The following is a 14,628-nucleotide window of genomic DNA, read 5'->3' as shown; positions in this document are numbered from 1 at the left end:
CACTACATTTGCTCACCCGTCTCTGCACTTGCTCGCCCATCTCTGCACTTGCTCGCCCGTCTGTGTTCGCCCGCCCGTTGACCCCACTGCAGAGACGATGCTGAAGATCGGCGAGCGGGCTTATCCTGTGGATCCCTCACGCGACCCGCGAAGACAGAGGGGCTGCAGCAAAATAGCCGCGCCGCTCGACGTCGGGCAAGACGACGATCCGCTCGCCCAGCAGATGGTCGCGCTCAAACAGGAAGACGCAGCACACGGCGGCAGAGTCAGTACCAGCCACAGGGCGCGTATCCGAATTCCAGCCCGTCGCCAACGAAGCGGGACGCCACGGCGAACAAGCTGTCGCCGCCGCCAGACGGATCGAGCCGGAGTGGTCGCAGGAACTCGGTCGACTATCGTCGCTCCGCGGAGATCGTCGCCGGCGCGCTGCCAGCGTCCGACTGGCGTTCGACGTCGCCAAACCCGTACCCGAAGCACATGCTCCCGCCGTCAAATGTAGGTCCATCGAAATTTGCCCGTGGAGGAGATTTCGCACGACTACGAGCAGTCGTTCCCTGGTGAGCGCAAGTCCATAAGCCGGCTGGGTAGTCGTCCTGGGAGTGTTATTGGGCTGCCAGGGCAGGTCCGAGCCCCAGCCAGAGAACATCAGCGCCCGACGAGTCACAACAGTGTTGGCATCGTGCTCGACCCCACAGGTCGTGTAGCACTCGACGAGATGGCGAACAGGTAGTACCAGCTGCCGCCGCCACACATCGCGATTCGTAAGGCGAACAAGGTGTGTGCGAGCTCGATTGAACTGAATCAGCAGGAGCCGGTCGCGTTGGTGAATCAAGGCAAGAAATCCGAGGTGAAGTGAAGCGCAACTGCCAAGACTCGGAAATGTCGGCAAGTGGCCGGCGTATGCGAGTGAGACGAAGGCGTGAAACGGGCGCGAGTGCGGTACGTAGGAAGCGGGCGGGCGTAGTATGCAGGTGGTGTGTGGGGTGGTTGGGCGGGAGCGTGTGGGCGTGGTATGCAGGCGGCGGGCGTGGTATGCGGGCGGTATGCAGGGTGTGGGCGCGCGGGCGCGGTATGCAGGGCGCAGGCGGCGCAGGATGCGGGCACGATAAATGTATTATTCTTATGGCAGCTAGTGCAATACAGGAGCATCTAGCAATATGCCCGGATCTGCTCCCAGCTGCATACGCGTAATTTTCACGCTCAGAGCAGCTCCGAGCATCTAGAAAAATGCGAAAAGTCTAAATTTCTTGCTCCAGGCTGCTCAGAGCTGCTCGCAGATGCTCTTTTGACAGCGGCCCCACCGCGCAGCTCAGAGCAGCTTGGAGCATCTCCCAGCAGGTCTGATTTCCACTGGGCTTCAACTTGGACTCCACACCGTACACGGTCACGGTATGTAGTACATACCGCTCCTCTACGCCCGGGATTGTTCAGCTCTAGATTTGCATTGCTTGCAGATTCACTACTCTCAGGCTCACCGAGTCGGAATGACACCGACTGACAGTGGCATATTAGCGGATAAGTTATGCTGGGTCAGTATCTCCACGCGCAAATAGGGTCTGGGCGGTTCAAAAACCACCGAACGAATGCTCTGCCTCGTTGCTGCGACGCTGCAGCTATCGCCTCGACCATCACATTCACTGGTTGGTAGGTACGTCCCACCCTACAATTTACTGCGATATGCTCAATCCTGTCACCTAGGTGGCAATGGAAAGTGACAGCATTCAATTTACCGAACTGCCACCTCTCAGCGGGTTGTCTGAAGGTGAAGGATCGCTTGTCCGGACCCCTTGCCCAGGGACGTTAAGGCCTCGACTTCAGCGCATATTTCTCTACACTCAGCCAGACGGAGGCTCTGAGGACGCTGGGAGCAACTGTGTCGCACACTCTCCACACGATTTCTTATCGCTGACGCTTTGTGGCCGCATCCCTCTCGATGTCTTCGTCTATATCATCGGTCACATGGATCGTTCCGCGTTGCCCACCGCGGCATTGGTCTGCTGGGCATGGCACCGCTGCGCTCTGCGCAGTCTTTATGCCACTGTCGAGCTCAATTCGCGCGCAAGCTACGATTTGCTGGTGGAACAGTTCCGTACGTCGTCTCGTGTCAAGCAACGCCTAACCGCAACACGCATACTAGTCGTGGACAGCTACGACACGAAGCAAGGAAGCGCTCCCTTTCTGGATGCCCTGCCTGCCGTCTTTGTCAACACACTACCCATGCTACGAGTACTCGACATCCGTCAAGCCCTGCGTCCTGTCATGCACCAGACTTTCTATATCGCCCTTCATCAGTTCAAGCACCTTGTGTCGTTGCGCGTGTCTGCTGTCACTCTGCGAAGCACCGACCAACTGCAACGGATCGTCAACGCGTTTCCGCAATTGGAAGCACTTGCCTTGAGCAATGTGGCCTTCATGCGCTATCATTCTACCAGTCGCAGATCGCGATACCCTCCCCAGACCAGGTCCAACCTCCATCTTAAAGAGCTTGGTCTCCATGTTGACGACTCGCAGGTTTCTACCGATCCGGTGGGCGCTCTTGAACACATATCCCACTGGCTCGAATCCTCGGGTATTCACCTTCATATACTGACCGCGGACATCTCCCCTGCGTCAGCGAATGACCACGCATTCGCATGCGAGCAAGTCGATCGACTGCTCGGCGCAAGTGGGTCGTATCTGACTACCTTCAGTAGCCGCTTTGGTGGTCGCATCCGTAAATGAACCCCATGGCCTCTGGGATCTGTCAGCTACTAATGATAGCGCACTTCACAGGTCATCCTCGGGAATTCTGCAACCTAGTTCACAACACAGCCCTGCAGACCTTGAAGTTGACGCTGGCCTTCGAGCCCAACGACGCCGACCGGTCAACATTAGCCACCGAACTGTATGCCACACTCTCTACGGTCCGAAGCTACCAGCTCAAACGTATCGTTATCGTGTTCTACGTCGGCCTCCAGCTCGACGACGGTCTGCACACGGTGAAGCTCAACCGATCGCATGCAGCGCTCGTCATGAAGTGGTATGGCCTACACGAAATCATGGGCTACCCGTACTACGCCATCTTGCGGGACGTCGATGTCCGGATGGACGTTGTGTACAATAGACGAGGACACAGCCAGGAGTGGGTGGACGACATCGCCCGAGCGCTGGTCCCCGAATTGCAGCAGCTGTTCATGCCATGGCACGCCCGCGGAATAGTCAACATCTCCTACACCCTCCGAGGCGTTGGACTAGCCAAGTGAGTGTACGCTATACCTCGACTGGGCGCCGGTGGGTGTCGTCCTCCACCTCCCGGTAGAATGTTAGCTTACGTTGCGCTTGTCATACAGCAAACAAGACCCACGCGTCATATTGAATCACTCCTGCGTACGATCGTGAACGGTGTAATGTATCATATCATCCATCCACCGGGACCCTGACGGACGACCGACGTATGTAAGTCGCGCACCCCGATCGCCAGTTGGACTGACTTGGCACGCTCCTTATTCGCCGGTCTGGAGGAATACCTTTTTCACTTGTACGCCCACGTTGCCCTTCGTCGCGTTGGCCGCACGGACATTTATTGCTATTATGGTGGCGCTTGCCGATTCTCGCATTGTATTTGTCCCAATATGCTCAACGAATGACAGGAAAACATCGCTGAGTCAACCTCGCCGGCATATCAGACCTGCGCGCCGTGTTACCTGCTACCTGTCGCAAGGCCTCCCTTGGGTGCGGCTTCCTGGCTTAAAACAAATTACTAGGTCGCCGCTTCCCAGAGGCGCGTGATGCGGGCATCGGAAAGGTTGCACATCTCTCATCTATCCCACTATATGTCGCCAAATTTGTGTGCGACTTACTGCAGACTCCGAGTCGTTCCTGGGACGACCACAAAAGGCGCCTGAAGGCATCTGTCATGTCAACGGCCCTTTTGTCCTTCCTGTCACACGTAATTCAGGTACGCGGCAGTGCTCTGTATGTCGAGCCTCATAAACACGTCGACTGAACAGCCTGACCAGGACCTGCCCCGTCTCCCGTTCTCCCAGGTTAACACGTGCGTACTAGTATATCTTCTCTAACGCTTTATTGACCATTCGGATGACTTACGCTTGCAAGTGCCAGGTGATGCAGAACATGGGCCCTCTGCCCGATGCGCCCCCTAGTCGCAGGGAAAACATTATCAACGGGTTTTCCAGATCCCTCCTACGGGCTCGTTCATTCTTCCGTGTACCAATGTCGAAGAAACATCGTACGCCGACGGACGGAAGAGGCGCTTCACACAACGAACGCGAAGACCATACTGTGCACAGTCAAGGCGAAACACTTGTCACCGACCTGTCTGAAGACGAAGGCCACGCTGCATACGACGAAGGACGGTCCCTTTCCACTGCCCTATCCAACCGCATTCCTATCGAGATATATGAAAACATCATTGAACACTCGGATCGGGTTATGCTACCTTCTGCGACATTGGTTTGCCGGGCATGGTATCCTCGTGCCAGTCAGAGTCTCTATCACACCGTCATCATCGAGTCGCGTGCAAGCTATGGTTTGTTGACGACGCAGCTCCGCACGTCGCCTCGCATCTCGCATTGGCTTGCGTATACGCACGAACTGGTCATCGGACGCTACCGACCCAGCGACTCGAATATACCCTTTCTGGACGCCCTTCCTCTTGTCTTCGCACAAGCTTTACCAGCCTTGCGGGTGCTCGAGATTCGTCGGAGCTTGCGTCCTGCTATGCATCCGAGTTTCTATCTCGCCCTCCGCCAGTTCCAACATCTCACGTCATTGCATCTATGTCTTGTCAAGCTGAGCAGCACTGCTCAGCTACGACGGATTGTCTGTGCATTTCCGAGTCTGGAAGACCTCGCCTTGGAAAATGTAACGTTCGTGCAATCGCAGTTTTCTGGTGCAACACTCCGGAACATCGCTCTCGTAACTCATCCCGAAATTCGGCTCAGGCGACTAAAGTTACGTGGGTATCACGATGGCCACATACAGTCATTCGATCCAATTGTCACCTGGCTTGTATCCTCGAAATTCTGCACTTCCCTTCTCGCTTTGGTGATGGACTTCGACGCCTCGTCTCCGTTGGATGCTATCAGGGAGCTTGCAACCAAGCAAGTCGATCGACTCCTCGGGGCAAGCGGGCCGTCTCTGGTATCCTTCCATGGTGAAATTTATTTGTGGCTTCATGGTCAGCAACCTCTCCCCGCCCCGCCTGCTCAACTTCCAGTACTCACGAATCTTCCAGATCACTCTCCTTGCAGTTTCGCGCACAACACAGCCTTACGTCACTTGGCGTTGAAGCTGAACTTCCACTTTGGCTCGTCCGTAGAGGACTCAGATTGGCCAGACGCGGCAAACGAGCTGCGCGCGGCCTTCTCCACGATCCGGAGCCACCAGCTCGAGGACATCGCAGTCCACCTCAGGTTCGAATTCTCCAGCCGTCTAAGTGAGGAAGAGCTCAGCCACTCTTACGAGAAGCTGGACTCAGACTCGCGGAGCCTACACGAGGTCCTGGTTCGGCCGTACTTCGTCGCATTGACGGACGTCGGCGTCAAGGTCGAGGTGTTCCATATGCCTGATGATTACAAGTCGGCGGACGACTTTGCCAGAGCGATCGTCCCTATATGCCGGCGATTGTTCACGCCATGGGATAATCGCGGTATAGTCAACGTCTCGTACTACACGACTCAGGCGTGACCGTGAAGAAGCGTATGCCTCGAGTCTCTGCAAGGCTTACCCGTAGTGCGTATCTCGTGCAAGCCACCCGCCGGACATTGACTGACTTAACGAATTGAAGCAGGACTCGCCGTATCTACATGCCTGTATTGACACATGCAGGGGCTCTTGCGGTGGCACATCAACTTCCGGCGCATATATCCATGCCCCGCAAGGATACGTGGCACAGCAAAGGCAACTGCAGTCATACATGTACATCGCGACCTTAGTGATGCTTTGTTGAGACGTCGCGAATAACATACACGTCGATGAAGTCAGTAATTCGCTCCTTTGTCGTAGGTGGGCCTACTCACCTCATCGAAACATACTCATTGTACTAGCCCACTGTTCCGCTCCCGTCTAGATGTCGCGTTAAGGATCGGCTTGGGGTCATTTTGGCTATACCACTTCGTGCTTCATTGGGCTGTAAGACGTAGTGCGGTCCGCTGGGCGAATGATATACGAGTTAACACCAAGATCCTCAGCACACCATGCGACGCGCGACCGCCGACGGGGTAGACTAGAGTCAGATCATACTCAGATGCGATTGATCGCGAGCAACCCACGACGCACCGTACATCCGTCAATCCGCATCCTGATAGAACAACGCTCCTCACCCAACCCACGCAGCTGAGATCAATTAGGCACTGCTAGCATGCGGTCGACGACGCGGGCAAGATCGAGGCGACTGCCACTATGGCCAGCTTTTGTTCAGTAGTGCTGCACCGCACGGCGTTCGCTCTCCCGTGCATCCTGGGCAGAGAGCTTGTCCGAGTCATGCGAACCAACTGGATGGCGACGCTGTAGGAGTAGCATATCTCCTTCCATTAACCAAGTCGTCCGATTCCGCCGCCGTTTGTCAAAGCAGCCGCGAGCAAGTCTCCGCTATTGAGCTGTCGAGAATACGCGGATGGGTCGCAGAACGAAAGCCAGAAACAATGTTGTAGGTGAGCACGAGATGACGGGAACCTGGCGAGTCGTCCTCGGTTACGACTCGTTACCTTCGCGGTGTATCATAGAACTTAGAAGCCTCCCGAGCGCGGCGAAGTGTGGAATCTTAGATGGCTAACGACGGGGATCCTACAGCGCAATGGCCAAGATATTAGACAGCGATTTCCAGCGTGCTAGAGCTGCAGCATCCACCTGTGGGCGTGCGAAGCGTAAGCGTTCGAACGATGAAGCCCAGTAGAAAACGCATCTGCTGATAGATGCTCTGAGATGCTCTGAGATGCTCGGTGGGGCCGCTGTCAAAAGAGCATCTGCGAGCAGCTCAGAGCAGCCTGGAGCAAGAAATTTAGACTTTTTGCATATTTCAAACTGCTCGGAGCTGCTCTGAGCGTGAAAATCACTCGTATGCAGCTGGGAGCAGATCCGGGCATATTACTAGATGCTCCTGTATTGCACTAGCTGCCAGAAGAATAATACATTTATTGTGCCCGCATCCTGCGCCGCCCGCGCCCTGCATACCACGCCCGCCGCCTGCATACCGCGCCCACGCGCTCCCGCCCAACCACCCCGCACACCACCTGCATACTACGCCCACCCGCGCACGCATCATTGCCTTGAAGTCGGGAACATCGAGGGCCTTCTGCCTGCCTCTCGCTGGTGTCATCGGACAGGTAATAGGTATTAGTCTCGCTATCCACGATGTACAGCCACTCCGAGACGTACCAAACGATGAGCTTCCTGCTCATACCGCTATTGTGACATTGAGCAGGAGGGCGAGAACTGGTTTGCGGGAGGCAAGCGAAGGTGTGTACGTCCGTCCACTTGGAGAGTCGGCAGCGCTGATGGGCGTGGGATCCCAGTGGAATATCGGTGCAGAACACAAACAGGCCGGGCGCTGTCCCCGGCGGAAGTTTAGTACGTGATCTCTTGCGCTGCACAGCAGAGTGAGTTGCATCCCATCTCATGCGGGTGCATCACTGACCCGCGACGAAGGGCCAGGCCGCCGCAGGAGGATGGAGGTGGGCATACACTCGGAAGCGACGAGGTCGACAGCACGTTCATCCCCGACCCCAGCTCTTCCATACATACGTACGTACACCCCGTACGTCTTCCTCCTTGCAGGTCTGCTCATGCTCCTGTGCAGCTCCCGAAGAAGAGACCGCGATACGGCATCTCACCTTCTGGCGCGACAGCTTCAGCGTCGAGGACGGGGACCTCATGCGCTACGACGACCCCACCTATCGTATGACACTGACTCGTGTTCACGCAGCCGCGCGCCGCTGCACATCCTCAACATCTCCCCCGGACAGCCGGTCGAGCTCCGCGTCGTGAAGTGGCTCAGCGACGAGTTCGTGGCGCCGCCCAAGGCGCGCAACGTGTTCTCCGGCGAGGCCGCAGGGACACCGCCTCGGCTCGCCCGTCCCATCCATCGCGGGCCTCGGCGCGGCCGCGTCTGTCGACATGCCGGGGAGCTTCCCCGTGACCGCAACCGGGAGCGTAGGAGAGCCAAGCGCACGCGGGGCGAGTGTGCGGTCGGCGGAGAGCATCAAGACGTGCTTCGAGGTCGACCAGAGCCTGCCGACGACGAGCGTGCAGGTGCGCCTCGCAGACGGGACGAGGATGGTGTGCCGGATGAACCTGACGCACACCGTGGGCGACATCCGCAAATTCATCAACGCGTGAGTGGCTCCATCTGCCCGGGGATGTGGGCACCGTCTGATCAATGTGTGTGTAGGTCGCGCCCGGATGGTCCCGCTGGCACTTGTCGTCCGCCTTGGACGGTAGCCTCAAGGCTACCGTGTGACGTGTGCTGTCCAATGCCATCGTATCAGATCAGTATCTACACATGTATAGGTAAATCAATACGAACCTTAAAGTTTCCAACGAGCTCTTCAATCTGCAGCCCTCAAGCACCTACATCGCGGGTCGACACTCAGTGCTGTTCTATCGTGTTATATACACGATATATTTCAGGTGGCTGCACAGCCGGAGAGCCGGATGAGCAAGCGGGCGGGCGGGCGAGCGAGCGCAGAGACGGGCCGCGGGCGGGCGCAGAGACGGGCGGGCGAGCGCAGATATGTGCGAGCGAAGAAATGGGCAGGCAAATGCACAAACACTTACGGGATGCAGATCGCGTCGCCCGGCGCGCTAGCGATCCTTACAGCGATGTGCATGGGTCCCGCACGAATCATGCGGACGGGTGGATGAGCGGGCGCCGAATGAGTCAGCCAGCTAGGGAACGAACGGGCGAGTGGACGGGCAGCTAAATGTGAGCGAGGTGTGCAGGGAGGGCAAACAAGGAGGCGGGCAGACGAGCAAGGTGTGCGCGCAGGCAAGAAGGCGCGTGGCAAGCGAGAAAGATACATGGGCGAGAGAAGAGACACGTAAGCAGATGAGACAGGCATACAGCAGGGTGAGCGAGCGGGCAGTAGACAAGCAGCGGGCAATTGCACACTAGGCGATGGTGGTGGTAAGAGCATGAGAGAGAGGGGCAGGAAGACGACGACGACCGCCGTCGCTGCAAAGATATTACGTCATACCAGAACGGGCGGGAACGTTAGCGATATAATGCGCACCGGCACCGCGCAGTTGGTACCGTAAGTGCTTAACGCAAGGGGGTGGACTCGACAGCGATATCGATAGGCTACAGCTCCAACTCAGAGGCAAAAGACTCTAAGCACTAAGTACTAAGGACGATGAGCTTAACTCGTTGACAAGCTGTCATTTAGTGACTTTACTACAAGCCGTCAGCAGCTCCGAGCAGATTCGGGCACATTTTGACGACGCACGCAGCTCCCAGCAGCTTGGAGCATCTCCCAGCAGATGCGTTTTTCATTGGGGATGAAGCTGAAGAACCAGGAGAGGAGGCCCAGTTCGGCGATCGAGCAGACACGATCGCGTGACCATTTTACGCGCAATCCTTTTCGGCAAACACCTCCTCCTACTGTACCGCACTGGCAGCTCCAGTCTACAGATACTATCTCGTCGCACACATCCAGCTCCTAGTAAGCCTGGTGATGTACTCTCTGGCTGACAAATGCTGATCACGAGAGGTAAGTACGTACTGAGGATTAGGACACCGTGGAAAGTATCAGGTTTGTTCCAACTAAGTCCATATCGTCACACAGGCGGAGCCCAGCGCGTTTGACACGGGATCACACCGTGCGCAGTGGAATTCGACGACCAGGCTGAGCCAGGCTACGACGGCCCAGGTTGAGCGGCAGTGTCCGGATCACCGAATACCAATGTCCGACGACCCTAGCGTCAAGTCGACCATCATCAGCAGGCCGCTCGATTGAACGCTCCCCAGGTACCTGTCTCCCCGAGTCTTGTAAGTCACATCTGTGCGGACAGCTTGTCCGGGACTTACGCTGTCTGGGTACGACAGATCATGTGGAACGAATATCGTCTCGTCGGAAGATCGATCCCGAGCTGCAGGCCAAACACTGTCGACGACGAAGAGCGGTCCCTTACCACCGACCTATCCAATCGCATACCCATGGAAGTCTATGAAAATGTCATCGAGCACATGGACCAGTGCACGCTCTACAGTTCCGCATTGGTTTGTCAGGCATGGAATCCTCGCGCCAGTTACCTTCTCTACCTCACCATCCTCATCACCTCGCGCGCGAGCTACGACTTGTTGGTGAAGCAGCTACGCACGTCGCCCCGTGTCCAGCGGTGGCTACAGTCCACACGCCAAGTAGCGCTCGGGGAACATTGGACCGACTCAGTTACCCCATTCCTGGACGCCTTCCCTCTGGTCTTCGGCCATGCATGCCCTGCCCTGCAAGGGCTCAACATCGGTTACGTTCTCCGCCCTAATATGCATCCGACTTTCCATGTTGCCCTGCGTCAGCTCCACCGCCTCGTGTCGTTACGGCTGCATCATGTCGAACTGAGCAACAGCACCCAGTTACGACGGATTGTCTGTGCGTTTCCGTGTCTGAAGGAGCTTGCTTTGGACGCCGTGCTACTCCTCCACCCACAGCTACCACAGTCTGCTGGTGGTAGACCCCAAAATGATCCTTCCCGAGGCTCCTGCAACATCCGGCCCAAGCGACTCCAAGTCGTATCGGACACCGACAAACACGTACAGACGTTCGGACGGACGGCCGATTGGCTTATATCCTCGGGGATCTGCAGCTCTCTGGCCGAACTGGTGACGGCCTTCTATGGCACGCACACAGAGCTTGCCATTGAGCATGTCAATCGGCTCCTCGAGACGGCGGGGCAGTCTCTGACCTCTTTCTACTGTCACAGCGACCTCAATCTCCTTCGTAAGTAGTCTTCTGATTCCGTATATTGTGTTGAACGTTGCTAAGACCCAATTTTTCCACCAGATCGCTCCCCTTGCAACCTAGTACATAACACGGCCTTACGTCAGTTGACGGTAAGGCTGAATGTCGACCCCTACCAGCCCACGGAGGTCTCGGAATGGGCAGACACGGCAAACGAGCTTCGTGGGGTCTTTTCCACGGTCCGGAGCTACCAGCTCGAGCACATCACAGTCCACTTCAGGTTCGTGTTACCCAGCCCCGTGAACGAGGAGAACTTCGCCCAAAGCTGCAAGCAGCTGGACTCAGACTCGCGCGGTCTGCACGACGTCATGGTGCGGCCGTACTTTCACGTGTTGGCGGAGGCCAAGATTGAGATAGAAGTCGAGTGTTGGGTTGACTCTGAGGATGATAGGAAAGATGAGATGGACCGCTTCGTCAGTGCGATGAAGCCCATATTACGGCGATTGTTCGCGCCATGGCACGATCGCGGTGTAGTCAAAGTCAACGTCACATCCACGACCACGAAGTTGTGGGCAGAGTAGACAGTTCATTCAACCTCTCCTGGCTCCGGGGACCGGATAGCGTCGTATCAACGAGTGCATTGCGGTTGACATGAATGGGTGCGATCACGTCACCTACTGGAGTCTGACGGTCGCGAGCCTCGCGCGAGCACCACCGTGGACTGCTTGCTTCAGAGCGACGTTAACAACGTTACGCAGGCTCTGGGTGAACTTGAGCGGAATACCTTGGCTTTCCCGGTATACTGCACCCGGGAAAGACGGTGGGTCCCAGTGTCGAGCTTATGCTGATAGGGCCACGGCCGCGGGCAGACCCGAATGACTTATGACACCAAACATGGAGGATGCCGGTGCTAGATGTGAGTGTAGACGCATAGTTCCTTCACGTAGCTTACAATCCCTCGATGCAGGTGTAATTCCAGATCTTTGTGTCTTCAAACTGGACGCTTCGGCCTCTAGCGTGGCATCGTCGCACCTCTGCTCGTGGTCCACGTCGATGTCGTTTTCGTGCACCGATCTCAACCTGACTTTCCTGGTGGAACTGGTACGCACATTGTCTTGTAGGATGTGTAATTTGTCAGTCACGCATGAGGGCCGTCTTCTATAGACAACTCGTTCGTGCAGATGCTGGAGGTCATCCAGTATCCGACGCACCTCCACGAAGTACTTGCCATCCCTACAAGGGTGAGAGATATCCGCATGCCGTAAGCTCGGAGCTTGAGATGATCAATGGTTGACAGCGCGACATATTCATCAGGCTATCCCCGTCATAGCGATCCCAGATGTACTGTAGCCTGTAGGCAGTCAGTCCTGAACGTGGGCTTCGCGTAGCGTTGCAATATGGTCACCATGGTGAGCTGGTCAATTGTCGCACATGGGCTATGCAGTATGGAGCAACTAATCCGACCTCCGAGCACAATAGGGTCGATCTCACCGTCTCACGATCCTGCACAAGGCGGAATGAACACAAGGCACTGACTCTTTGTATATTCCCACACAAGAGGCACGATGTCATAATCCAGCCATATGGCCATTCAGATGCGCTTCAGGAAGGTGATGTGAACGTACATGTGCGTGTGGACGGCTGATCCGAATAGAATATAGTGTGAGTCAGCACGTCAGTCGAAAACCAGTGCCGTGGTGTTATCATTGCATGTTCGCCACTCGAACTCGCAGAACAGGTTATTCTTGGGCGTTCAGCTCCCAGGACCACATGGGGAGACGTCTTTGAGCTTATGTGCAATAAAGGATTGTGGCTATCATGTCGTCGGACTGGTGACAGACAACAGTAAGCAGTGCAAGGTTACGGTAAGGAAAATCTTTGACTGAACGCTGCCTACAGAAGCTCCCTCCTTCTCTTGCAGACTCCCTCGTGCGTATAGTTTGCTGAGGAGTCCACTGGTCACCGTTTACTGACGTACATTGGGACCGGACAGATGAGACAGGAAATCAACCTTCCTGTTGGTTTGTCTCTCAGTCATGGGGCAGGCATCGCCGACGTGTCGTCCAGACTCATACCTGGGGCTCATTCATTCAATACCGCCCGTGCATTGAATGCAGGCCACGCTTACGAGACAGCGAAGACGAACTGGTTGAAGAAGGCAATGGATGGGAAGAAACGTACTTGGCAGATTATGAAGAGAGCGATAAATGGAATCAAGATGAGGATGTCGTCGAAGTCCTTGCCGTTGCACCTTTCAGATCGCATTCCTCTCGAGGTGCTTGAAGACATCATTGACTATATGCCCGTGTGTACCTTGCTGAATGCCGTGTTGGTTTGTCGCGCTTGGCACTCCCGAGCCAGTCGCTGCCTCTATTCCACCGTCGTAATCAAGTCACGCGCGCACTACGACCTGTTGGTCGAGCAGTCTCGCACGTCGCCTCGCGTCAAGCAATGGCTTGCGACTACCCGCGATCTCGTAGCCCTTGGTTCCTACCGAGCCGAGTCACAGCGAGAAGGCATCCTGTTCCTCGATACCCTGCCTCTCGTCTTCGCCCATACATTACCTGCTCTCCGAGTACTCGACATCCGTCGAATGCTGTGTTACAACCTACACCCGACGTTCTACCATGCCCTCCGTTGCTTCACCCACATCATGTCGCTGCGCTTGGATGATGCTGTGCTGGGGAATGTTGCGCAGCTACGGCGGATCGTCTGCGCGTTTCCGCACCTCGAAGACCTGGCATTGGACCGGGTGACCTTCAGGCAACCACGTTACGTCAGTTCTCGACCCCCCTATTGGACAGACACCCCGCTTCGGCCTCAGTCCAATACACGGCTCAAGGTCCTTACAATCTCTGCTCATCCAAATGCTGGCTCGGACTCCTTCATCAGCCAAGCCAACTGGCTTGTCACTTCGGCACTGTGTGTCTCTCTCCGCAATTTGGTTGTACGGTTCTTGTGTAAAGATGATCCCCATCTCAAACTTGCATGCGAGCAAGTCGATCGACTCCTCGGGGCAAGCGGGTCATCCTTGACCTCCTTCCATCGGATATATGACTTTTGGCATGGTCAGAGCTCTTTCGAGCTCTCGCGGGCAATCGCTAACACTATGACAATCCACAGGTTATCCCCCGGCCAGATTCAGCCTCATCCACAACACAGCCCTGCGTACCTTGAAACTCGACCTGAACATCCATCTCAACAGGCCAGACGCTAACTGGCGAGCGGTGGCGACCGAGCTGCACGCTACCCTCTCCACGGTCCGGAGTTCCCAGATCGAGCACATCACTATTGACACCATGATCTACTTTACGCTCGGCCGCTTGCCAGCAGACAGGGAGGACTGCATCCCATCATGCGGGGAACTCGAGGCCGACCTGCGCAGTATGCACGACGTCATGGTTACGCCGTACTTCGATGGGCTGAAGGACGTCGGTGTCAAGGTGAAGATCTGGCACGATAGGAGACGTAGTGCGGACTGGGCGGACGACATCGCGCGAGCGACCGTTCCCGTGTTTTGTCAATTCCTTAGGCCGTGGCACAAGCGCGGTTTGGTCGACATCTCATACACGACTTGGGGTGGGCTGACGACAATCGGGAGCTGGCCATAGCTCCGTAGATAAACTATGTAGACAATATAGTGTGTACCACCATCGATTTCCTCGCTATCAACTTTACTCGGATGAGACCCATCTACTACGGCATGTGAGCTCGAATGAACAGTAAATATGCA

At 56.1% G+C, this 14,628-nt stretch overlaps 5 protein-coding genes across 5 annotated transcripts; all 5 read left to right on the top strand.

Moving 5' to 3' along the window:
* Window positions 1–1,454: 1,454 nt before the first annotated feature.
* On the top strand, window positions 1,455–3,644 carry B0H18DRAFT_1005691 (uncharacterized protein). Its single transcript, XM_048028594.1, has 4 exons — window positions 1,455–1,644; window positions 1,699–2,713; window positions 2,773–3,238; window positions 3,330–3,644. The coding sequence occupies exons 2-4, from the start codon at window positions 1,705–1,707 to the stop codon at window positions 3,376–3,378; spliced, it is 1,524 nt and encodes a 507-aa protein (XP_047893881.1). The 5' UTR covers window positions 1,455–1,644; window positions 1,699–1,704; the 3' UTR covers window positions 3,379–3,644.
* Window positions 3,645–4,386: 742 nt separating this feature from the next.
* Window positions 4,387–4,866, top strand: B0H18DRAFT_847960 (uncharacterized protein; the record flags this gene model as incomplete). Its single annotated transcript, XM_048039573.1, has 1 exon — window positions 4,387–4,866. A coding segment is annotated over one exon (480 nt), but the record flags the coding sequence as incomplete, so codon positions are not given.
* A 2,770-nt stretch (window positions 4,867–7,636) lies between these two features.
* On the top strand, window positions 7,637–8,457 carry B0H18DRAFT_1005683 (uncharacterized protein). Its single transcript, XM_048028593.1, has 3 exons — window positions 7,637–7,743; window positions 7,799–8,333; window positions 8,390–8,457. Exons 1-2 carry the CDS (start codon window positions 7,668–7,670, stop codon window positions 7,984–7,986), a joined length of 264 nt encoding a protein of 87 aa, XP_047893879.1. The 5' UTR covers window positions 7,637–7,667; the 3' UTR covers window positions 7,987–8,333; window positions 8,390–8,457.
* Window positions 8,458–9,780: 1,323 nt separating this feature from the next.
* B0H18DRAFT_1005673 (uncharacterized protein) lies at window positions 9,781–11,529 on the top strand. Its single transcript, XM_048028592.1, has 2 exons — window positions 9,781–10,934; window positions 10,998–11,529. Exons 1-2 carry the CDS (start codon window positions 10,046–10,048, stop codon window positions 11,474–11,476), a joined length of 1,368 nt encoding a protein of 455 aa, XP_047893878.1. The 5' UTR covers window positions 9,781–10,045; the 3' UTR covers window positions 11,477–11,529.
* Window positions 11,530–13,194: 1,665 nt separating this feature from the next.
* B0H18DRAFT_1104366 (uncharacterized protein) lies at window positions 13,195–14,506 on the top strand (the record flags this gene model as incomplete). Its single annotated transcript, XM_048032610.1, has 2 exons — window positions 13,195–13,817; window positions 14,101–14,506. The coding sequence occupies 2 exons, from the start codon at window positions 13,195–13,197 to the stop codon at window positions 14,504–14,506; spliced, it is 1,029 nt and encodes a 342-aa protein (XP_047893877.1).
* Window positions 14,507–14,628: the final 122 nt, after the last annotated feature.

This window comes from Fomitopsis serialis (assembly GCF_022376445.1).
Source record: "Fomitopsis serialis strain Sig1Antser10 chromosome Unknown B0H18scaffold_30, whole genome shotgun sequence".
NCBI classification, from domain to species: Eukaryota; Fungi; Basidiomycota; class Agaricomycetes; order Polyporales; family Fomitopsidaceae; genus Fomitopsis; species Fomitopsis serialis.
The sequence above is the reverse complement of the archived record's forward strand: the minus strand, read 5'-3'. Positions and strand labels throughout refer to the sequence as shown.

Excerpts from the sequence above, each read along its gene's own strand:
- B0H18DRAFT_1005683 (XM_048028593.1), top strand. The coding sequence starts at position 7,668 with ATGGAGGTGGGCATACACTCGGAAGCGACGAGGTCGACAGCACGTTCA. Across the intron at positions 7,744-7,798 it reads CCCAGCTCTTCCATACATAC|CTCCCGAAGAAGAGACCGCG; the intron begins GTACGTACACCC and ends GCTCCTGTGCAG.
- B0H18DRAFT_1005691 (XM_048028594.1), top strand. The coding sequence starts at position 1,705 with ATGGAAAGTGACAGCATTCAATTTACCGAACTGCCACCTCTCAGCGGG. Across the intron at positions 2,714-2,772 it reads CCGCTTTGGTGGTCGCATCC|GTCATCCTCGGGAATTCTGC; the intron begins GTAAATGAACCC and ends CGCACTTCACAG. Across the intron at positions 3,239-3,329 it reads CGAGGCGTTGGACTAGCCAA|CAAACAAGACCCACGCGTCA; the intron begins GTGAGTGTACGC and ends CTTGTCATACAG.
- B0H18DRAFT_1005673 (XM_048028592.1), top strand. The coding sequence starts at position 10,046 with ATGTGGAACGAATATCGTCTCGTCGGAAGATCGATCCCGAGCTGCAGG. Across the intron at positions 10,935-10,997 it reads CAGCGACCTCAATCTCCTTC|ATCGCTCCCCTTGCAACCTA; the intron begins GTAAGTAGTCTT and ends TTTTTCCACCAG.